This window comes from Aricia agestis, chromosome Z (genome assembly GCF_905147365.1).
Source record: "Aricia agestis chromosome Z, ilAriAges1.1, whole genome shotgun sequence".
Taxonomy (NCBI): domain Eukaryota; kingdom Metazoa; phylum Arthropoda; class Insecta; order Lepidoptera; family Lycaenidae; genus Aricia; species Aricia agestis.
This window is the reverse complement of record NC_056428.1, coordinates 28,478,228-28,502,193: the sequence shown is the minus strand read 5'-3', so window position 1 is coordinate 28,502,193 and position 23,966 is coordinate 28,478,228. Positions and strand designations below refer to the sequence as shown.

Genomic DNA, 23,966 nt, shown 5'->3' with positions numbered 1-23,966 from the left:
CTGTTATTCTACGGTAATACGGCTCGCTATCAAAAGACCGCCGCGCGCCAAATCGTGCGCGCTTTTTGTTTCTGATCTCACTTTTTCATGTCGACTAATTTTTTGCGGCCGTGGCATTATGGATATTAAGATTGTAGTTGAAAAAAAATTGTTTAGTTAGACACCTTATAGGTCAGAGCCAGGGTGGGGCAAGCGCCCCAGCTTGCCCCAGTGTGGCTACGCCCATGTCCGCCATCCTCCTATGAAACCAATTTTTTGATCGTACACTGCCCACAAATATATCACCTTTCGATAGATTTCAGCTTGAATATTTAAAATGTTAATTTAAATATTTATAAAATCTTAAATCAACTACCATGTACTTGTGTTCTCAAGATTGCTGTTAGGACTTAGGTGTTAGGTAAGTATATTACCTATATTGTTATATGCCTGCTGTTTGCACTACTTTCCTGAACAGAGACATGTTTTAATCATATAGTCTTTCCAGAGTTTTACACGAATTTAATCAGCAAACAATCGATAATCTGAGGAATGTATTATGTACCTAATTAAAACAACGAGTGATATTATTATCTTTTTTATTCTATGTACAGATAAAATGAAAAAAATACAAAATAGTTAACTACAATATCTTATCAAGATAATAAGTATGACGAGTATAGATTACTTATAAACAATCATAATTTTATAAGAATCTGGGGGCACGGCAGTGCCCCAGCCAAGCTTTTGAGCAAAGGCACGGCCGCACCATACTTTTCTTGAAGCGGTTCAAAATTCTAAGGTACTTCTGGCAGACTCAGAACCTTGAAATTTGGTACCCGGATAGGTTTTTATTCACAATGAAAGGAAAAATTATGAAACCGGCCAAGTGCGAGTCGGACTGGCGTTCATAGGGTTCCGTACCGTAAATTTGTATGGGTATATTACTAAAAAAGTAAAAAGTAAAAACACTTTACGTTTGCCGTCTGTGTAAGTATGAACTCTTTTATATTTGCTTCTCTTGTGCTCATTGTCGAGTCGCTATAATAATTATAAAATAAAGAAGACTATTGATACCTTCACCGAATGTTGATTTAAATTACAAAATAAGTTGGAGGCTTGGCTTGAATGTGATCTGAAAACTTTTAACGATAGATATGTCGCAGCCGACTGATTTAAATAGCCGTTCAATCAAACAGCTAGCCCTTTGATTGAACAACGTCATTTAATCACACGGCTATACGTCGTTTAGCCGGCTTGCTGACTACAACGTTCAATTCTACAGCTAGACGACCTTAGTCAACTGGTTTGTTTTTGTTTTGGCGGGAGGCTGCGCCCCCCGAGCCCCCCTTTTGCGGGAGGCTGCGTCCATCCATTTCATAATCTCGTAATTTGTCCTCGAATATTTGTTGAAATTTTAATTCACTCGTGTGCCTCCACAATTTTTGTCTCTTTAATAACACTTGTAACTTTTATTAACTACTTTCTTTCCGAAAAACAACCACAAACACCAACAAACACCTGCTAGTTGACGCCATATTATAAATAAAACGCACCTAGCGACGCAGCGGTGCGCGCTGAACTACTTCAATTAGACGGCGGCTTTTGAATCAGCTGTAGTGTAGAACGTTTTGAGCGACTAAAATATTCAATATAAAAGCTAGACGTGTGATTGAATGGCGTTGTTCAGTCAAAGGGCTAGCTGTTTGATTGAACGGCTATTTAAACCAGTCGGCTGCGACAGATATATTGCATAGCTATGCGATATTTTGCTTCGCTCCTTGTTATATTTCATGTTTTTGGTGGGTCTGCGTGACTGGTGAATATGTTCAATATCCGAGAACGTGATATTTGGCTATTATATTACATGATAAAAAATATTTAAAAAAATAATATCAATTGATCACTGAGTAAATGTAATAATTATTTACCCAACGCATGGACACCGCGCGCGGGATGGTAGCGCGAGCGGTATGGTGTTTTTTTAACCGGCCGCATAGTATGTCTACTTGCTTAGCCGCGTAATTTACTTAGTGTCCATGATTCATAATTTATTTTTGGGAAATTCGGAAAAACATTAAGTTCATAATTATAATGCGAACCGAGTACAAAGTACTCTCCTTAAGTATTGAACATGTCTCACCACTCATGTTGTATAACTTGGTAAATGCAATTTTAGTAAAATTATAAAATAACTTAACTTAATTCGTAATTTTTTTAATGTTATCTACTGTTTTATTTCTAAACACTTTTATAACTATGAAACTACAAAATATAATATCTACATGTATATCTACGTAACATCTTAAATCATGGTTAGTTAATATTTTTGAGACACAATACTATTAATATTAACCTTTACAATATTTCCGCCCTATCCAAAATTTTAAACAGTTTAAATTACGAGTAACAATATAAAATTTTCTTCTATAGATACAATTAACAAAGTCTATGCCTCAGGTCTATGCTATATTTTTCATATATAAAATATCGGGAATTTTTCAACAGCTTTCGTTTGTAAGTTGTTTAAAAAGTATTTTTTTTTATGAAATAAGGGGGCAAACGAGCAAACGGCCAACGGGTCACCTGATGGAAAGCAACTTCCGTTGCCCATGGACACTCGCAGCATCAGAAGAGCTGCAGGTGCGTTGCCGGCCTTTTAAGAGGGAATAGGGTAATTGGGGAGGGTAGGGAAGGGCTCTCCCACGTATAAAACAGGTACATATTACGTGGCATGCAGCCCACAGTTAGAAAAATTTTGGGTGTAAGCAATGCGCACATCCAATATAAAAAATTGCAGACTATTAAACTTAGGCCAAACGTACGCGACCAAGCGACTGCGAAGCGGGAGCGTCAAGTTGTCGAATGGTTTAAAAAAAGAAGTCTAGTTACAAAACACACATTTGACAATTGACGCAACTTGACGCTCCCGCTTCGCAGTCGCTTGGTCGCGTAGGTTTGGCCTAAGCTTTATTATTGTTATGTTGCCTCTTTGACGGCCGCAGTAGTGACAGGTAGTGAGTAGAGAAACACCATTTAGTATAGGTATATGAACTCAAAATACGAACTTTTAGTACGAATAAAAGATAGGAATATATTTTTTAAGCTTACATTAATTGAGGTATTCTGTTTACAAAATCACTCTATATAAAGTTGTGGTATAAAAAACTATTTAGGTCGTAATCGTTGCTTGATATAACATTTTTAGTGATCGTGTTGAACTCGTCTGCATATTCCTTATACTTATCCAGAGGTATCATCTGTAACGCGAGCAGACGAAGGTCATACTTCGGTTGTTCCGACAGGTAGCGGCTGACCATCATTATTAAAAGCCCACAATCGTGTGGGAAGGATATATGGGAAGTTACAAACTGTGGCGTTTGTAACTTCCCATATATTTGAAGTCACTATATCGGCAATGATTTTTGAAAGACTGGGTTTTGATTGAAGATTTGTTCCGCTAAGAGATCGATTATTCCTTGAGACATTTGTTTCGCAACAGTTTCACAATCTAAATGCTGGTAACATATTCTGTCCTCGTCTTCGTTATATTTACCATCACGAATAATATTTCTAAATAATATCGCTATCTTGAAATCAACAATAACTGCATAGTTCATAGTTGAACATTCTTCAAATAATTTTACGATGCCTTGTAATATTGTATTCATTAAAGGTTTTTGCTCTGAGCTATGTTTATATTGAAAATTCCTTTTTATTGAATACAAGAAGTTATGCAAGAACTTCCTTACAATGAATTCCTGCTGTTTCAGATCAGTTATTTCTTTAGTTTCATTCCATATATCAAAGCATTTACTGACTATTTCGTGAAGAATCTCCGCGCTACTTTCTAGCTCTTGATCATCGTTAAAATGGGTTATGTATTTAGCGATCAAATTCCATTTCTTCCCATATAAAATGCTGATTTTATAGGTATCGTCGTGTTCCAGTATATGTTTCTCTACAAACATAGTACTTATGTGATCTTTAATTATATTTTTACAAATATTCCTATCAATCTCTCCTATACATGTTTCTAAACAGCCAATTACATCTTCGTTCAATATACGCTCTGCTGTCAAGGGGCAATCTGTTTACTGCGTTCCACGCTTCCTCCAGGAAGTCACAGAAAAGTTTGTCATTTAATCGTGTAGACCATAGCAGCTTATAGATATCCTCTGAGTCATCGACACGCAAACTCGATATAAACATTTTCAATGCCTCATACAGTTTTATCTGATCGCAGTCGCTTGCTTGTTGAATTTTATTTATCAAGGTTTTAAAGATAACCAATCGTAATAACACATTTTGTGTTTTGTCCCATATTTTAGTAATTAGCTCTACCAGATGATCAGTTTCATAGGAGTCAAAAGCCAGGCGTATCCCATGTTTTTGAATTGAGACCGGGGAGTCTAATAACCATTCAATAAATTCTAATGATTCAGATAATGGCAGATGCGCTGCATACGAATTAAAAACTGGTAAGCAAAAAGGCACATAATCGCCTTGTAAATACATCTGTACACTAGAAAGAGGAACGGGTGGTCGAGATGTATGCATGAAATTGCAAATAGCTTCTTGAATTTTTAATAAATTCCTGTCTATCTCGTCATGTACTATTTTAGGTGAAGCTGGGGCATATTCTGACATTAATTTTGTTTTGAAATTAACGTCAAACAACAGTATCAAATTAAATATTATTTTATTGAAACTTGGGTAGCTATCTTTTTCTGCATATAACTGTAACATTTTTTTCTCATAAAAATCTTTCATAACGTTTGCAACATCATTATTAAAATATATTCTAATCCTCTTCAGTACATTAGTGCATTGAATGTCATATTACTTATCTGTAGGAAATTTTTCCAATAACAGTTTTGTATTCTTTTTAAGCAATCGTAATAGATCAGCTACAAAAGGTTTTGTTCTGTCACAATCAAACCAGCCTTCATAGGAAAATTCATCCCAATACAGCTTAACCCCTTTCATTGCAATTGCTGGAAAATCCGATATTGATTTGCCGAAAATAAAATATGAACTTATTGTACTCCTAATCATTAGAACAATTTTCTTTTTTACTTGTTCTTTCTTCAGATTATCTGAATCTGTATCTAACAGCTGCTTAATTTTTTTGGCAAAATATTCTTTGAGGTAGTTGCAAATTCTTTTTGTTCCAAATCCAATCTACCCGTATGAATTACATTGCTATGGATTATGCCAAATATCTCCAAATGCGCAGAATGTTTCTAAATTTTTAGGTATGGTCTTATAATTTACAATATTATACAACACAGCTAAAATTGGATAGGGAGAATTCTTTTTTGGGATAAAAGCCCCTAAGCCATGTAAAAGTTTACTAAATACAGACCAACATTTTTCATTAAACTTATATACATCTTGGTAATAAGAAATATTGTCCATAAATCTTTCTTTATCGAAGTCGATTCACTGACATGTCTTTTATGATAATATTTTAATAAGACTTCGACGTCCTCCTGTGACGCTGATCTAACTAAAACTATAATGAGATCTGATCTTACGTTAGCTGAATCATTAACAGAAATTAATTTCTTGATTTCAAAAAATGCCTTATTGAACTTAACGAACTTGTACCACTTGTAGTCGTCTTTGAGAGGTCCGAAATGTTCTTTCTTTTGTTCAGTGTGTTTCAATGCCCATTCGTGTCTTTCTTCACTTGTCATAAGTTTATGATATCCTAAGCGATAGAATGAGAAATTCATCTCAAATATCTCATTAGGGTATTTGGATGCAAAAATATGTTTCAGAAATGCGTCATCATATTCTTATCAAGAAACCCCAAATATAACCAAGGTTTGTCAAAAACTCTCTGTTTATGTTTTGTCATTATAATTTTCGACATTCGTAGTCCGAATTTGTTATAGCTATCGTAATATGTACATTTTTCTTTTAGGTATTTTTCAGCAGAAGATGAAAACAAGTAACTGAATCTGAATGGATCATTTGTATAATAACAATTATTTAACTTTTTCCTCTCCATGTGTTTGTCTATTAAATCATCACAATTTCCAAAGAAAAACTCAAATTTTATTGACTTATCTAAATAAGTGTGAGATTTCAGATATTCTTCCTTACAAAGCTGTGATGCATTTATGAGAAATTTGTTTGCAATAGCATTTAGTTTATGATTGAAGCAATACTGATAGAAACTGTCTACTCTTTCATGATCCTTGACATGCATGGCAATAGCAGTTAACATTTTTCTTTTAATTTTTTGAGACATGAATGGTATTATATTACTATGTAGATATTCTGGGTTAATTATATCATGATCTTCGAATAAGCTAGTGCATTTTAAAGCTCTTAAAATGTATAACGGATCGCCACACTTTAAAGTGTTTGATAAGTATTCTACAATTTTTATGTAAATTAGCTAAATCTATTTTTATTAATCTATCAACGTCAGATTTTTCTTCGATAGCATTCAGTTTTTCAAAACTCTCTTTTTGTGTGAAAAGTTCATCAACTTTTTCATTTATTTCATAATGTCTTTGTCCTAAGTTTATTCCAGTTAACTGTATCATTGTGATATGCCTGTATCAATATTAGGTAATTAAGACACTTAACCAAGCTATTAACGAAACACAGTGGAGGTAAATAAGTAAACCGTTTCGGAGGTACGTTTAGGTTTTTTTTTAATATAAAATTAGGAGCAAATGAGAATACAGGTCACCTTATGGGAAGCTATGGGAAGTGGGAACTACCGGCGCCCATGGACACTTGCAGCATCAGAAAAGTTACAGGTGCGTTGCCGGCCTTTCTCTTCTTGAAGGAATTCGTTCTCTTCTTGAAGGTTTCGTATTGGTCCAGATATAATATTTACTGTATAAAAAAATCCAAATAAGTCCAGTAATGCAACTTCATAATAACTAATATTATATTCAAAAAAACTTGACTTAAAATTCTTTTTTTTTCGATTTATAAAACAATTGAAAATTTGTTGTTAGCGGCAACAGAGTATATATATACAAAATAATGAACTGTGAAAATTTCAACTCTGTAGCTATTACCGTACTTGATTACAGCCTTGACAACGAAGTTTTAGTAATAGGGTCCCGTTTTTACCCTTTGGGTACGGAACCCTAAAAATTACGTTTATTTTAGGGGAGCCTCCTTTAAAATTCTATGTCATTAATAGCAGCAACAAAAAAACATTTTTTTTTTTAATTTCAAGTGCCTGGCTTGAATTTACAAGAGGATTTCAATTGCCTCAATAGTGAGAGAAACGGGATAACTACTGTTTATTTGTGCTCCTATGTTAAAGAATAAGACCCAAACATGCCACAATATATTAATTGAACGAAGAAACAGTAAGAAAGTGCCTTTTTTTCGGCCAAGTGCGAGACGGACTCGCCCACGCATGGTTCCGTGCCGTTATACATAGAGCGAAAATAGGAAAAAAAATATGTTCGTATGGGAGGCCCACTTAAATTTTATTTTCATTTTTTATAATTAAGAATGTTGTAAATATTTCAAGTGTCTAGCTGTTGGCTGTTACCATTATTGATTACGAGCAAAAAGGCCAAAATAATATATTTACTTGAACTCTTTATGTACAATTTTTTAAAACTAGCTTAATAAACACTATACATTAATAGAGGCTTGGTAGATGTCGCAGTCCACTGGTTAAAATAGCCGTTTAATTAAACAGCTAGCCCTTTGACTGGACAGCGCCATTCAATCACACGGCTATACGTCGTTTAGCCGACTTGTCGACTGCAACGTTCAACACTACAGCTAGACGATGCTTAGCTAACTGGTTAAATGGCAAATTAGCTAAGGTGACCAGTAGTTTAGTGTTATTATTACCAAGCGCCATGATAACAAGTAGAATAAATTATATTCTAACTCATTTTGAACACAATTGCAATAAATACCTTGGTGATGCATTTCATACTTGAATATTTGTTTAAATTTTGATTCAGTCGTATGTGCCCCATAATTTCTGTCCCTTTAATAGCACTTGTAACATATATTTACGAAAAATATCTTAATACAGTCACCTAAAAATACCGACTAGTTGACACCATATTATTGTAAACAAAACGCACCTAGCGCCGCGGTGGTGAGCGCTGAACTAATTCAATCAAACGGCTGCTTTTGAATCAGATGTAGTGGTGAACGTTTTGAGCGACTGAAATATACAATTAAAACGCTAGACGTGTGATTGAATGGCGTTGTTCAGTCATAGGGCTAGCTGTTTGATTGAACGGCTATTTTAACTAGTTGGCTGCGACATAGATATAGTACACAAGAGAATAATAAAAACTTAATAAAACTAAACATGCACTAAAAATTTACTACATACATAACATATTAAACTACATTATACAAATATATTCATAAAAATATTATATCTATTACTTAATATAATAGGTTGAGGAAAAAGGCTTTTCGCATTATAGCAAAAGTAGCTGCAAATGGTTCGTGTTACGTGTATTACACACGGTGCTGAACGCTGATCGCCTTCGCCAGTTCTGTTATGCTGGAACTTGGTATTTTAAGTTTTAACAAATTTCTAAAGAAGGGGATATATTCGTAGAATGTAGATGTATAAAACCGGCCAAGTGCGTGTCGGGCCACGCGCTATAAAGGGTTCCGTTCCGCTAGTTTTTGATAATTTTTGTATGGTCAATGCATGTACATTTATAACGTATTTTACACTTGTAACAACATAAATGAATTTGAACGAAAAGTTTATTTATATACTTCGCCGATTTTTTTTTTTAGTTGATCGACTATTACTCAATAACTTATGAAGTGTTCTTAGCAGCTGTAATAGTTTTCCTTTTAAATTCAGCATATCTCCTACTCCCGATAATTTTTTCACATTTCCAGGAACAACCGTTTAGCTGGTAGAAGAGGGGGACACTGGACACTAATGATTTTTTCTATTTTAAAACTTAATATTTCACAAATGCTTCTCTAAATTAGAAAAATATGATCTATGAATACCCATAATATTTTTAAAAAATCTACCCAACGATATCCCACACGATGGGGTGGGCGCGAAAAAAAATCCATTCCTTATCTGTATAAAATAAAATATATATTTTTTAAGATACCCTATTATGTACCGTTTCGTTATGTGTATTTATGCCAAATTACAGCTTTGTAGGTCCTAGTCTAGAGAGCAAAACTGCGGGCAGACAGACGGACAGACGGACAAACAGACAGACAGACAGACAGACAGACAGACAGACAGACCAGACGGACGGACAGACAGACGGACGGACAGACCGAAACTATAAGGGTTCCTTGTTGACCACGGAACCCTAAAACCGATGTACACCGGGTGTAACCGATTTTGAGATTTACTAACTACTTAATTCTCAAACAATAAATATAATAATTTAAGTAGTAAAATTAAATAGAAACGCTCACCGGAATGTAGGTACTAATCGTATGATTTATGTTTGCGGACGTGTTGTGTATTGTTGAACACAGACTTGAGTACTGTACAGATGGATGTACCGAGGATCATGTTGACGTCCCTATTAAGTATATTATCTAGTACTTTTATCCTTAAAAATAGAAAATTAAGAATACGAATTTTTGCCATTTGTTTGCAATACAATATTTTTACAACTAAAAATTATTAATTTATTTTTTTATTTAACACCTAGCTTATGAAAAAATCTGATTTCCCCCCCCCCCCCCCCCCCCCTGGCCCAGAATCTGGGTAATTTGCCCCCCCCCCTGGCACCAGAACCGGGGTAATTTGCCCCCCTGGACCAGAACCTGGGTACGCCCATGTACAGAATAGTGAAACAATATTGCATTGAAATGAAATTTTTATTGCACAACTTGCGCATAAGATGAAATAATCTACGTAGTCATAGATGACTCACAAAATCGCCAATGTTTACATTTAACCAGTCAGTGTCTTTCAATATTTTTTATGATACGACTGAATAAAAAAAATCACGCGAACCTCTTTGCTTTATCACCAGTATGTGCCTATGTAAATAGTAAATACATAATATTAAATACCTCATATATCCTTTTTAGCCTAGTAAACGAATGATTCTGGTTGGAAAGGTCGAAGGCAGAAATTTTGACTACAGAACTTTGTATGGACTAGTTAGGAGATAAATATACTATAAGTCCTGACCCCTAGGTGAGCCGCAGGGGAGAGAAGGGAAAGAAGGACCAATTTTTGTTTTTTGCCTACATTTCGAAAACGGTGCTTCGTACGAAATTTTATTGTACTACATAGTAAAAGTTAATAAAATTCTCTACAACTTTGCCCTTTACACTTTGTATCTATCTCCAATCGTTACCTACCTATGAGCTTCTAAAAGTGGTCGATTTTCAAATACACACATCAATACGACCTTAGGATATTTGTATATTCTTAAATATATAAGGTTATCACACTGGCGATTAGCGAGCGATTTGAAAGCGACGCGACTGCGCAGCGCATACGCCGCGACTGCGCGGCGTGCACGTCGCGACAGCGCAGCGTCGTCGCGGCGTGGCGTGGACGCCATTTTGTACACTCGTCTACACAGATTATATTATATAGTAGACTCGTCTAAGGAGTGACGTCAGAATCCATTTTGCTGCCGAGTGTCCAAAACGCAAAAGGCAAGCTACGTTCACGCCGCGCAATCGCGGCGTGTGCGCTGCGCAGTCGCGTCGCTTTCAAATCGCTCGCTTATCGACAGTGTGATAAGGCCCTTACCTACAATTTTTGAAGACATTAAATAGATGAATGATAGCTTATTTGGTCTTTTATAAAACATAAAAAACTTTTCCGGATTTTCTTGCCTTACTTTAACTATAACTGTAAGTTTAACTACAATGCAAAATGTCAAATCTTTGGTTAAAGTTAAAAATGGACGCCATCAAGACGCCATATTTAACAATAACCATAGAGCTCGACATGGTTTTAAATGCACGTGGCGAAAAAACTAACGCTGTCATCATACAAAAATGTTTGACAGTTGTCCTTTACCAGCAGCGCCCCCCGCCCACGTTCATTTATAACCTTGTTGGACCAGCTGTCATCTGTCAATTTCTCCGGTCACAGTTAATCTACCACATGCATGCGCAAGCCACATTCTTGCCGAGATCGTCAGCGTATAAACAATGTTTCTCAATGAAGAACTATTTCTTCTGCTTTAATTTGCCAGTGTTTGCTAGTAACAAAATTGATAATGCATAAATAAAATATTTTTTTTCATATGCATTTTTTTATTTCTGTCAGAATAATCTTTCGATTTGATCTTCCACAGAGCGAGCAGAGATTTTTATAATTCAATGAATTCAGTTGCAAACTGACGTTTATATTATAAACGTCAGTTTGCAACTGAAATTCATTGAATTATAAAAATCTGCCATTTTGTAACAGTGTGCGCGCATTTTAACACCATATTTTGACTGAAAAAGAGCGGCTTGAACACTGAACTTCTAATCACACGCGCAGACAAGTCTACACGAAGGCATGCCTGAATTTCAAGCAAGTTTAAAAAGCAACAAGACAAACTATGGGGCTTGCGCGTACTACAGTTTTACCAACTACACGCACAATGTTCAGTGTTCAAGCCGGCATGCGCAAGCAAAATATCTGTAGTCAAGCATGCACGTGTGGTAGGCGCCTAGGGAATAGGGAATAGGAATAGGGAATTAATTCAACTTGACCATTGTGGACGTGTTTTATTCCTCTGCACCTTCCAAATCTTAGCATTAGCATTCACCAGATAAAGTCGCGCGTCTTCAGTGACTGTTCATTAACAAGAAGTTTGACGGTTCGCGTCGTAGTCGCACAGGTGTGCACGGCCAGTTTCGCGTTGCAGACGCTCCCGTATCGCGTACCGCGTCCCCTGTCACTGACGCGTAGGTTTGTAAGCTTCAAAGTTAAATTAAGCCTTAACTATAACCATAACTTTAACTTTAACCACGCCTCTGGTGCAACCCAACCTAAGGAAAAATCTTCAATGACTTTTCAATGACCTCATGGTCATTGAAAGTTGTATGTAATGTATTAAAAAGTTGTATGGCAACAAATCTTTGACTGGATTTCCCAAACCGCTTTTTTTACGCGGCAAGGCTGAAAACTATCTTATTTTTCAGGATATCGTTTTCATTTTTGATTTTAAATGTAAAACATAACGCTTATAATTTGGGCAGTATCCTTATTTTTAAAAAATAATTATCATTTTCCAAGAAAATAAACATAAATAGGCGATTTCCAATTTTGGTGGCTTGTCGCCGAACTATTTTACTCAATATCTAGACCGATTAACAGAAAACTTGATACTGGATTAGATTTTTATATTTATGTAGTCGTTTTATATACTTAGTTGACTCTTCATATTTCATAATATATGAATTTTATTGTAAGTACTAACTTCTGTAGTTGAGTTTTTATGACACAGTTTAGGCACAGTTTAGGTCTGTCACAGAGAATTTCTAAATTTTGGTGGGATTTACGAAACGTTGTTTCTACAAAATACCATTAATCCCTTAAGAGCCCATATGACCCTAACTTGACTACGTACTTTAACCTAGATCTCAAAATCTGTACGGTCTAGAAAACTTATTTTTTGACATAAGTAACTTCAGTTCATAAAGATTAAATGCTCAAGACGAAAACACGATTACTCAAAAAATGCTCGATAGTTTCTTTTTTACAAAAAACCTTGTTTTAGACACATTTTTGCTTGGATCTCCGAAGTTTGCTGTCTTTTCTTTAATATTTTTTAATATCTAAAAAGGTATTGATAAAACCTAAATTTGCTCAAAACACTTTTTTCATAATCTATATAGTTCGTCTTTTATTCAAGTAAAACTAACTCGGCGATGATTCCGCGTCGTCCTTTGTCACCTGGAAAGACGGGCGTGAGTGTGAAGAGAGAAGGACGATGTTTGATTTTTAGAGTCAGGTGAGCTCTTAAGCATAATTATTATTTTTTTACAAAAAATTAAAACCGACTTTCAAGGTAAAAAGTAAAAACAAGAATATTAACTTAAAAGTATTAAATAATTCTTTCTCTAATAGTGCCTTTTCCAGAATTCGTCAAAATCCCAACTATTTATGTACATAATATTATAGTCTTCACTACTTTGAAATCGGTACATAGGCCTAGGGCATCGAGACCGGGTTTTCCCGAAACTCGAAAACTCGGAAAAACCTTGGTTTTTGGGCCCACTTAAAAACCCGGGCTTCAAAAATGGAACCCGGGTTTTTCGAGCTTTTCGGGTTTTTTGTTTTTTTTTATTATTATTAAAGGCTAGACCTGATTTAAGATATAACAAACTAACATACAAATTCTTCATATTTATAACATTAGTATAGATTTAATTATTTATATTATTCATAATTAAACAAAATATAATATTTTAAAGTTGTCACAAAATTGTATCAAAAATATTTATTTTTATTTTGAACGTTCTACTAAAAGTTAAAACTATTCAATGTAGAAAAGCCAAGTCTCTTCAAGCAATCTATCCATCGCAAAAAGTTTTCAAATCTCATAGAAGTACCTATAATACTTTTTAATCAACATTCAGTGACTGACCACAGTTTTCTTCATTTTGTGATCAAAGGCTTACGAAATAAAGAGAACAATGTCAAAAGAAAACAGCTTCCAAGAGTTCTAAGTCTGCTGGAAGTACCACTGAGGAAATTGATTCCTAGGCAGTTGACAGACCAACGTCATTTGGTCGGATCATGTCAATTCAATGTTGATTGTGATCTGTCGGATGGGTTTGACGTAACACGACCAAACTATTATAGAGGTCCTCCATCTGTCTAGGAATCAACTTCTCTGATCCTTAGACTTTTGATAATGGGCAAGTCAGTCGCTAGTTGGTAACAAAACGTTGTAACTTGGATCGACCGTTGCTGATAAAATACACCCATCAAAGTCTCTATGAAAGAATATCTAAAAACCTATCAGGAATTTTGAAGTGAACCCTATTATATCCCACACGAGCATTTTTGTGGTACACTTTACCGAAACCCGATTGATTTGTGTTTTAATATAGTAAAGTTTGTATATATTATGTAGACGTGTTATCATCGGATACTCAAGGTTTGGTTACTATTAAAATATAAAAAAATTTATTACCGCGGCAAAAAACGAAGCGAGCCTCAAAGCTCGGCTTTTAGCTAGTACTAATTGATTTTTACCTAAAAATACATTTTTGTGCCTTGATATGGTATGGGGACCAGTCTTCTTTGCAATTTAAAGTCTATTTTATAGTCGTCATTCGTCTATTTTACTAAAAACCCTCTTAAAGCTTTTTGTCGTTATTTGTTAGGTATATATTCGCAATAGTCATAAATCATAAGAAGCAACCATTTTGTATTCCAATTCAAGAAGAAACTATTTTGTATTCCAACATTACAGTCTGGCAAATGCGGCAGATTGCTTTTCATGAGCTTCGGAGACCGATGATGGTAACACATAATAGGACGAATGATCTTTCTATATCCGGCCGTGGATGGCATACTCACTGCGGAGTTATAAATACAGTGTTTTTAGTGAACGAGTCAGAGGCATGTCAGAAGAGTAGTAGAACACATTTTAACTGTTTTTGAAATTTTTGTTTCTGTCTGTTTGTCTGTATGTTTGTTTGTCTGTTTGTACAGGCTAATCTCTGAATCCGCTGGACCGATTTCAATGAAATTTGGCATTTGATACCTTACAACAACATCTTAGATACTTTTTTAACCGACTTTCAAAAAAGGAGGACTTAATGTTTACTTTGCTGTTTGTGGTCTGATTTTCAAAATTCTTTTTTTGTTGTATAGATTGCCCAAATTTGATACCATGTTTACAATAAAATCGGCCAAGTGCGAGTCGGACTCGCGCACGAAGAGTTCCGTACCGTTATAGAGAAAAAATAGGCCAATAGTTGTGTTTTTTGTATGGGAGCCCCCCTTAAATTTTGATTATATTCTAATTTTATTGTTAATTATTAAATTACACATATAATTAAGAATTCTGTGAAAATTTACTGTCTTCAAAAATTTTAGATACTTATTTAAGAAAATACAAATATCCTAAGGTCGTATTGATGTGTGTATTTGAAAATCGACCACTTTTAGAAGCTCATAGGTAAGTAACGATTGGAGATAGATACAAAGTGTAAAGGACAAAGTTGTAGAGAATTTTATTAGCTTTTACTATGTAGTATATTAAAATTTAGTGCGAAGCACCGTTTTCGAAAATTAGGCAAAAAAAATTTTTTAAAATTGGTCCTTATTTTCCCCTTTCCCCTCCGGCTCACTTCGGAAGGGTCAGGACTTCTAGTATGTTTATCTCCTAACTAGTCCAAACAAATTTCTGCTTTCGACTTTTCCAAGAACACCCCCTTTTGGAGCATTCATCTATCTGTCTCTTGGATGTATCTCAAGAACGATAGAAGCTAGAGAGTTGAAATTTTCATCCATTATGTATTTCTGTTGCCGTAGCAACAAATACCTACCTACTAAAAATTTTTCCTATCTAATAGTGCCTTTTCCGAATTCGGCTAAAAATCAACTATTTCTGTAAAGTTCTCAATCTTCATCATTTTGAAGTCGGTACCTGATATAGCGGAATCTTCAGTCTGCCAGAATACTTATTTGAAACTTTTGGAACTGGCACCGACTTCAAAATTATAAAGATTGAGTAAGTACAGAAACAGTTGATTTTTAGCCGAATTTGGAAAAAGGCACGATTAGATAGGGAAAATTATTTAATACTTTTTAGTCATATTATAAGGATGTTGTTATTGTTTTTACCTTGGAAGTCGGTTTTAATTTTTTGTTAAAAATAATAACTTCACTCTCACTCTTCACTCTTTTCAGTTACTTACCTAGTAAACCATCGCGTACCTACTATACTTACGTAGAATAACACACCTGCATATAATTCTACGTATCTTATTTTATTACAATTTGTTAACAGTCACACATACAAAATATATTAATATTATCAGCTGCAGATAATTTTAAACAATACTTACATTTAAAAAAATCGAAGTGAATACGTGTTAAAAGAAACAAAAGTAAGCTGGCAGATTGAAGCGAGACGGCAGACAGTTATTGTACTGAATTAGCGTTCAGTACAATAACTGTCTGCCGTCTCGCTTCAATCTGCCAGTTTACTTTTGTTTCTTTTAACACGTGTTCACTTCGATTGACGCAATGCAAAAGGTTGAAATTAGGTTGTTTTTCAGAATAGTAGGTATATAGTAGGTATATCGGCGATTTCGCACCGTTTGTATGGAAGTGAGACAGGCGATATTATGTTACTTATATTAATATCGAAGCAACTTACTTCTCAGAAGTAACGTCAAATGTGTGCCTGACGCTCTGTAGTTAAGGTTGAATTTGTGTGTTCAATTTTTGTGACCTGTCGTGGTAATGATGATGATGATGATGACTGTAATTTGCATAGTAGCATATGCTTTCAGTATTTAAAACAGCGCCTAAAGCCCCAAACTTGTATCTATAATGAATCCGGAGTAGATACTCTTAGTATCTTCGGAACCATAGGTGCAAAACCTTGCGTTTTAGTAGCATATGATTAGGATGCTTTTCATAAAACCAAAATCACCATAATATGTTTCCATATAAATTTCGAGGAGTTCCCTCAATTACTCATGGTTCCCATCATCAGGTGATCACTTTTGTGAAAATGGGACCAAATTGGAGTGAAACCTCATACTCTACCGTTCGTGAACCGATTTTCGAAATTTTTGTTTTGTTGTATGAGGTTTCACTCCAATATATAATATATATATATATATAACTTGAAAAGGATTGAAAAAAGAAACCAGGACTGATATTATTGATATTTTATTAATATTTACATAAGTTACATAATAACAATTTAGTATAAAACACCACATCTATTCTTAAAATCGTAAAAGCTACGAATAATAAAAACTATATTTTTCGTAGCGTAAAAGTTACTTTTTTGTTAAATACTTAGTTATTATTTTAAAACTATGAAACAACAAAATTAATAATACTTATTATGTACTTAACACCTTTAATCATTGCAAAATATACTTTTGAGGCAAACATTACGCATAATTATTATAAACCTTAAAAATATTATGTTTGCTGTTCCCAAAAACACTGTTTTGAATTACGAGTCTCTATAATAACGATGCAATTTTTATATGAGCCGGCTACCTTATCACGTAAAAACCTTGGTCCAGTCAAATTAGCCTTTAATTAGGTAGGAACCTCGGAATTCGAGATATCCAGCTGTAAGTCTGTAAATATTTTTAATGAAATTGAGAACATACCCAAAAAATTTTTTTAGTTACTTTAGAATGAGTGTCGAAAGTACTCTAGTATTTACTCTAGTATTTTAGAAACTCATTGCTGCAAGTACACACAAACTCACGCAGCGGCTGTCGAGTGGCAACTGGCCGGTCGGAAACTTTTTTGTTGCCCGTGCGCGCACTTGCATAGAAACCAATAGGGAAAGACAGTTGCGTCGCGGGCTCAGAGCAATGAAAAAGTTGCCCAGAGTTGCATCGCTACATGCGCGCACTTTCATACTAGCTCCTAGACTTCATCAAGAGACAAATAAATCGCCGAGCAACTAAGTTGCCCGTGCGCGCATACCCTTATTTATTAATTATTTGTAGTCTGTGGGCCTACTACGAAACCGTTTTAAGACTCAAACAATCGGACGAGAATACCGCGTCCTGCTCTAACGATGTCATTTTCTTATAGGCACGGGCGACAAAATACCAACTATTCCCTCTGGATAGTAATCAACGAAAGATAGCTTGGATTGAAGACAGCCATAGTGTTTCAAACAAGCTAGACCCCTTGGAGGGTAATTACCCTCAAATGTAACTTCGCTCTACATCTTCTAGCAGCTGCTGTATCAATAGGAGGTGCTCCGAGGAATTATTATTCGTAATCGCACCTCCTGCAACATTTCGCCATCGAAATATACCATCCTCATCACCTTGATGATTCTTTCACAGTAAAACTGAAACAAACTGCCACCAGCAGTATTTCCAGACCAATACGACCTGAAAACATATTTGCAACTCTTCTGGTGTTGCGAGTGTCCATGGGTGACGGTAGTTGCTTTCCATCAGGTGACCCGTTTGCTCGTTTGCCCCTAATTTCATAAATAATAGTTGTGGTAAAATATCGTATGTTAATGAATAGTACGACGTAGAACGTAGTAAGATATAGATACAATAAATAAAAAATTATAGTTTCCGTAGTAGAATATTGTATAATTATCATACGATATTTATCATTACTAAAATCCCAACAAAAAAAAAAGGAAGTTACACTTGCTATATATTTTTCGAAAGAAGTTCCAATGTAAACTATTGTAAGTGCTACAAACTATAGTTTACGTTAGAGTTCATCCGGCGTAGACAATCGCAACTGATACATACTATGTATAAATTCGAGTATCTGCTCCCGTATTACTCCGCGTAGACTATCTTTGAGGGACTAACGATAAATAACGTCGGAGACGTTTGAAACATACTACTGTTTACGTTTAGAAAAAGGCAGTTGTAGATCGAATTTAATTTTTTTTTTTTGAATATCCTAAAAGATCTAACTTAATTCTATGCATATTCACAATAAAACGAATTTTGCCATTTTGTGGCTTACGATAGTCTACCTAGGAGCAGTCGATTTAAAGCTTACATTTAATTGAGGTATTCTGTTTACAAAGTCACTCCATATAAAGTTGTGGTATAAAAAGCTATTTAGGTCGTAATCGTTGCTTGATATAACATTTTTAGTGATCGTGTTGAACTCGTCTGCATATTCCATAAACTTATCCAGAGGTATCATCTGTAACGCGAGCAGACGAAGGTCATACTTCGGTTGTTCCGACAGGTAGCGGCTGACTATCATTGTTAAAAGCCCACAATCGAGATCTGTGGCATTTGTAACTTCCCATATATTTGAAGTCACTATATCGGCAATGATTTTTGAAAGACTTGGATAATATTGTTCCGCTAAAAGATCGATTATTCCTTGAGACATTTGTTTCGCAACAGTTTCACCATCCAAATGATTGTAACATATTATGTCCACGTCTTTGTTATATTTACCATCACCAATAATATTTCTAAATAATATAGCTAGCTTAAAATTAACAATAAATGCATAGTTAATAGGTGAATATTCCTCAAATAATTTTACAATGCTTTGGTATATTGGATTGATCCGAGATTTTTGCTCTCGGTCATGTTTATATTGAACATTCCGTTTTATTGAAATCAAGAAGTTATGCAAGAACTTCCTTACAATGAATTCCTGCTGTTTCAGATCAGTTATTTCTTTAGTTTCATTCCATATATCAAAGCATTTACTGACTATTTCTTGAAGAATCTCTGCGCTATTTTCTAGCTCTTGATCATCGTTAAAGTGGGTTATGTATTTAGCGATCAAATTCCATTTTTTCCCATATAAAGTGCTGATGTTATAGGTGTCGTCATGTTCCAGTATATGTTTCTCTACAAACATAGTACTAATGTGATCGTTGATTATATTTTTACAAATATTCTTATCAATCTCTCCTATACGTTTTTCTATACAGCCAATTACTTCACATCTTCGTTCAATATACGCTCTGCTGTCAAGGGGCAATCTGTTTACTGCGTTCCACGCTTCCTCCAGGAAGTCACTGAAAAGTTTGTCATTTAATCGTGTAGACCATAGCAGCTTATAGATGTCTTCTGAGTCATCGATATGCAAACTCGATATAAACATTTTCAATGCCTCATACAGTTTTATCTGATCGCAGTCGCTTACTTGTTGAATTTTATTTATCAAGGTTTTAAAGATTACCGATCGTAATGATACATTTTGTGTTTTGTTCCATATTTTAGTAATTAGCTCCACCAGATTATCAGTTTCATAGGAGTCAAAAGACAAGCGTATCCCATGTTTTTGTATTGAGACGGGGGAGTCTAATAACGATTCAATAAATTCTAAGTACGCGGGATATGGCAGATGCGCTGCATACGAATTAAAAACTGGTAAGCAAAAACGCACATAATCGCCTTTTAAATACATATGTACACAAGAGAGAGGTACAGGTGGTCGAGATGTATGCATGAAATTGCAAATGGCTTCTTGAATTTTTAATAAATTCCTGTCTATCTCGTCATGTACTATTTTAGGTGATGCTGGAGCATATTCTGACAATAATTTTGTATTGAAATTTACGTCAGACAGCTGTATCAAATTAAATATTATTTGACCGAAACTTGGGTAACTATCTTTTTCTACATATAGCTGTAACATTTTTTTCTCGTAAAAATCTTTCATAACATTTGCAACATCATCATTAAAATATATTTTAATCTTCTTCAGTACATTAGTGCATCGAATATCATATTCTTTATCTGTAGGAAATTTTTCCAATAACAATTTTTTATCCTTTTTAAGCAATCGTAATAAGTCTCTTTCGGCTAAAGGTTTTTTACTGTCAGACTGAAACCAGCCTTCATAGGAAAATTCATCCCAATATAGCTTTACTCCTTTCATTGCAATTTCTGGAAAATCTGATTTTGATTTGTTAAAAGTATGAATCAAAGTTTTTGTACTCCAAATTAGCAAAACAATCTCTTTTTTTACTTCTTCTTTCTTCAGATTTTCCGAATCTGTATCCATCAGCTGCTTGATTTTATTGGCAAAATGCTCTCTGAGGTAGTTGAAAACTAATTCTTTTTCTTCCGAATCTAATTTATCGATAACATTGATCCATCCAGGAAAAGATCTTCCAAATGTGCAGAATGTTTCTAAGTTTTCAGGTATGGTCTTATATTTTATAATATTATACAACACTGCTATAATTGTATAGGCAGAATTATTGTTTAGGGTAAAAGCCTCTAAGCTATGTAAAAGTTTCATAAATAAGGTCCAACATTTTTCATCAAATTTGTATACATTGTGGGTTTCAATTATTTTGTTCAAGAAATTTTCTTTTAGTAAAGTCGATTCATTGACATGTCTTTCATAATAATATTTCAATAAGTCTTCGACATCCTCCTGTGACGCTGATTCAACTAAAACATTTATGAGATCTGACCTAACTTCAGCTGATTTATTAACATAAATTAATTTCTTGATTTCAAAAAAGGCCTTATTGAACTTAACGAACTTGTACCACTTGTAGTCTTTAAGAGGTCCGAAATGTTCTTTCTTTTGTTCAATGTGTTTCAATGCCCATTCGTGCCTTTCTTCACTTGTCATAAGTTTATGATATCCTAAGCGATAGAATGAGAAATTCATCTCAAATATCTCATTAGGGTATTTAGATGCAAAAATTTGTTTTAAAAATGCGTAAATCTCATTATTTGGAATCTTTTTCAGGAAAAAGGCGTAGTTTTCATAAGAATAATCAGACCAAAAGCAAGCCAAATTTTTACATCTGTCGGGCAGTAATGCAACAGCAAATTTTTTTGCATCATCTGATGAAGTATACCTGGTAATCATACTTTTATTAAGAGCTCCCAAATATAACCAAGGTTTGTCAAAAACTCTTTGTTTATGTTTTTTCATTATAATTTTCGACATTCGTAGTCCAAATTTCGTATAGCTATTGTAATATGTACATTTTTCATTTTCTAAGTATTCTTCCAGCAAGTTTAGATATTTTTCACTAGAAGATGAAAACAAGTAACTGAATCTGAATAAATCACTTCTACAATAATAATTATTCAACTTTTTCCTCTTCATGTGTCTGTCTATTAAATCATAACAATTGCCAAAGAATAACTCAAATTTTATTGAGTCATCTATATCAATATGAGATTTTAAATATTCTTCCTTACAAAGCTGTGATGCATTTATGACAAACTTGTTTGCAATAGCATTTAGTTTATGATTGATGCAATACTGATAGAAACTGTCCACTCTTTCCTGATCCTTGACATGCATGGCAATAGCGGTTAACATTTTTCTTTTCATTTTTTGAGACATAAATGGTATTATATTGCTATGTAGATATTCTGGGTTAATTATAACATGATCTTCAAATAGGGCAGTGCATTTTAAAGCTCTTGAAATGTACAATGGATCACCACATTTTAAAGTGTTAGCGAGGTATTCTAAATTTTTATGTAAATTTGCTAAATCTATTTTTAATAATCTTTCAACATCTGACTTTTCTTCACTGGCACTTACTTTTTCAAAGTTTTCTTTTTTTGTAAATAATTCATCAACTTTTTTATTTAGTTCATAATGCCTTTGTCCTAAGTTTATTCCATTTAATTGTATCATTGTGATATCCCTGTAAGAATAATAACATTATGTTAATAATAACATTATAATATGATAAAACAAGGAAGCTCAACAGAGAAGGAAAATCTAATAAAGGGAAAAATTGTTGTTTAAAAGGGTGGATAAATGATTGGTCTTATTTCTCAATTATTATACTATGCTTTATTGAAATGGAATCCTTGTGTGTGATTGGTAACTACTTACTACTTTACATTATGCTATCTATTATAATAATATTATATTACCTCGATCGTGAGAAATCCAGGCACATTATAGCTATTAGGGTTCCGTAGCCAAATGGCAAAAAACGGAACCCTTGTAGATTTGTCATGTTTATCTGTCTGACAGACGTCTGTCTGACAGATGTCTGTCTGTCTGTCTGTCTGTCCGTCCATATGTCATAGACACTTTTTCAATTGTTATCGTGGCCTGATCAGGCCGCTTGGGAGTTCAAGCTATATTTATAAATATAATATTATTAAATACATCTGATAACATCTAATAGAATAAGTCTCTGAATAAATTACTTTAAATTATTTATTGTTATACTTATTTGGTAATATTCTTATTTAATTATAGATATTTCAGGTTTTCTAAAAGAACCTAGTCCATCCCGAAATGAGTGTTGCTTCCAGTGCTAAGATAAGTCATTCGTTTAAAATAATAAATTGCCCTAACTTTATAGTTGGGGAGGGGAAGAGGAGTTTTCGGGAGTAGCTCGAGCGTGTCAGATTAAGCTTGTACTTATAGGCCTTCCGACATGTGTCTAGTCATTATGGTATAGAAATCAGATTTGTCACGTGGTGGGTTATTTTTTTTTTGTAATATTGAAATGTCATCTGATTTGTCAGATTAAAATAGGGGATGTTAAGTATACCCCGAAGAAGCTTCCTTAAAAAGCACTGACGACTCAAAGGTTAGGTAAGCCTATAGGGACATTTTAAAATATAAAAAATAAAGCTTCATATTTTCCTAACTGAGCTTCGCAGATATTATTTCGCACTAAACTAAATGATTTAGTCCTTGTTGTCTAAAATATAATAATAACTGACCGAAAAAGGCAATTTTCTGAATATATTTTCTTTTTCAAAACTTTAAAATGGCTGCAGTTTCTGAACCCACAGCTGAAATAAAAAACACTGTTATAATTTTTTTATCAGTTTTACCTAATGTAAAAAACCTACTAGGTCTCCATGACGCTTGAGCGACTACAAAATTAGCACATACCCCTCCCCTACAACTACTTACAAAGTGAGTAAAAAGTACGCTCATTTTGGGTAACTTTGAATTGCGGTTTAACTTTGAACATTACATTATTGTATTGTTCAAAGTTAAATTGCAATTCAAAGTTACCAAAATGACTGTAGTGATTATAATATTCTCTTTGTTCTGGATGAACGAATATAAGTGCGGACTGCTGTATAATATGCACCTATTCATAGGTACATTGAATATATATATTACATTGAATACAAATACTCAAAGCTACTTTTTTTAAATACCTATTGAACTAAATTATTTCTACCTAGAAATAATTTGGTACTACTAATTACATAGAATACTTAGTGCATCTGTTTATTATTAAAATAAAAAAGAAGATCTTACCGAATTGTAGTAAACCTACGGCTTGTGTTAGTAGACGTGTTGTGTTACTTGAAGACTAACTGAACTGCTCTAAACAAATTATTGTTGCACAACTTTTTCAAAAATGAGGTAA

General features: G+C 34.2%; 1 protein-coding gene across 1 annotated transcript; it reads right to left on the bottom strand.

Annotated features, from left to right (window-relative positions):
• Positions 1 to 172: 172 nt before the first annotated feature.
• On the bottom strand, positions 173 to 23,966 carry LOC121738457. The gene is made up of 4 exons (XM_042130515.1): positions 23,855 to 23,966; positions 20,506 to 22,259; positions 4,922 to 4,961; positions 173 to 239 (listed from the first exon to the last, which is right to left on the bottom strand). Exons 2-4 carry the CDS (start codon positions 22,247 to 22,249, stop codon positions 173 to 175), a joined length of 1,851 nt encoding a protein of 616 aa, XP_041986449.1. The 5' UTR covers positions 22,250 to 22,259; positions 23,855 to 23,966.

What these genes read in the sequence shown, in the direction of transcription:
- LOC121738457 (XM_042130515.1), bottom strand. Translation starts at nt 22,249, where the DNA reads ATGATACAATTAAATGGAATAAACTTAGGACAAAGGCATTATGAACTA. An exon ending in TCCAGAAATTGCAATGAAAG is followed by an intron (nt 4,962 to 20,505) that starts GAGTAAAGCTAT and finishes TTGCAATGAAAG; the next exon opens with GGGTTAAGCTGTATTGGGAT. An exon ending in GAATTTTCCTATGAAGGCTG is followed by an intron (nt 240 to 4,921) that starts GTTTGATTGTGA and finishes TTGGTTTCATAG; the next exon opens with GAGGATGGCGGACATGGGCG.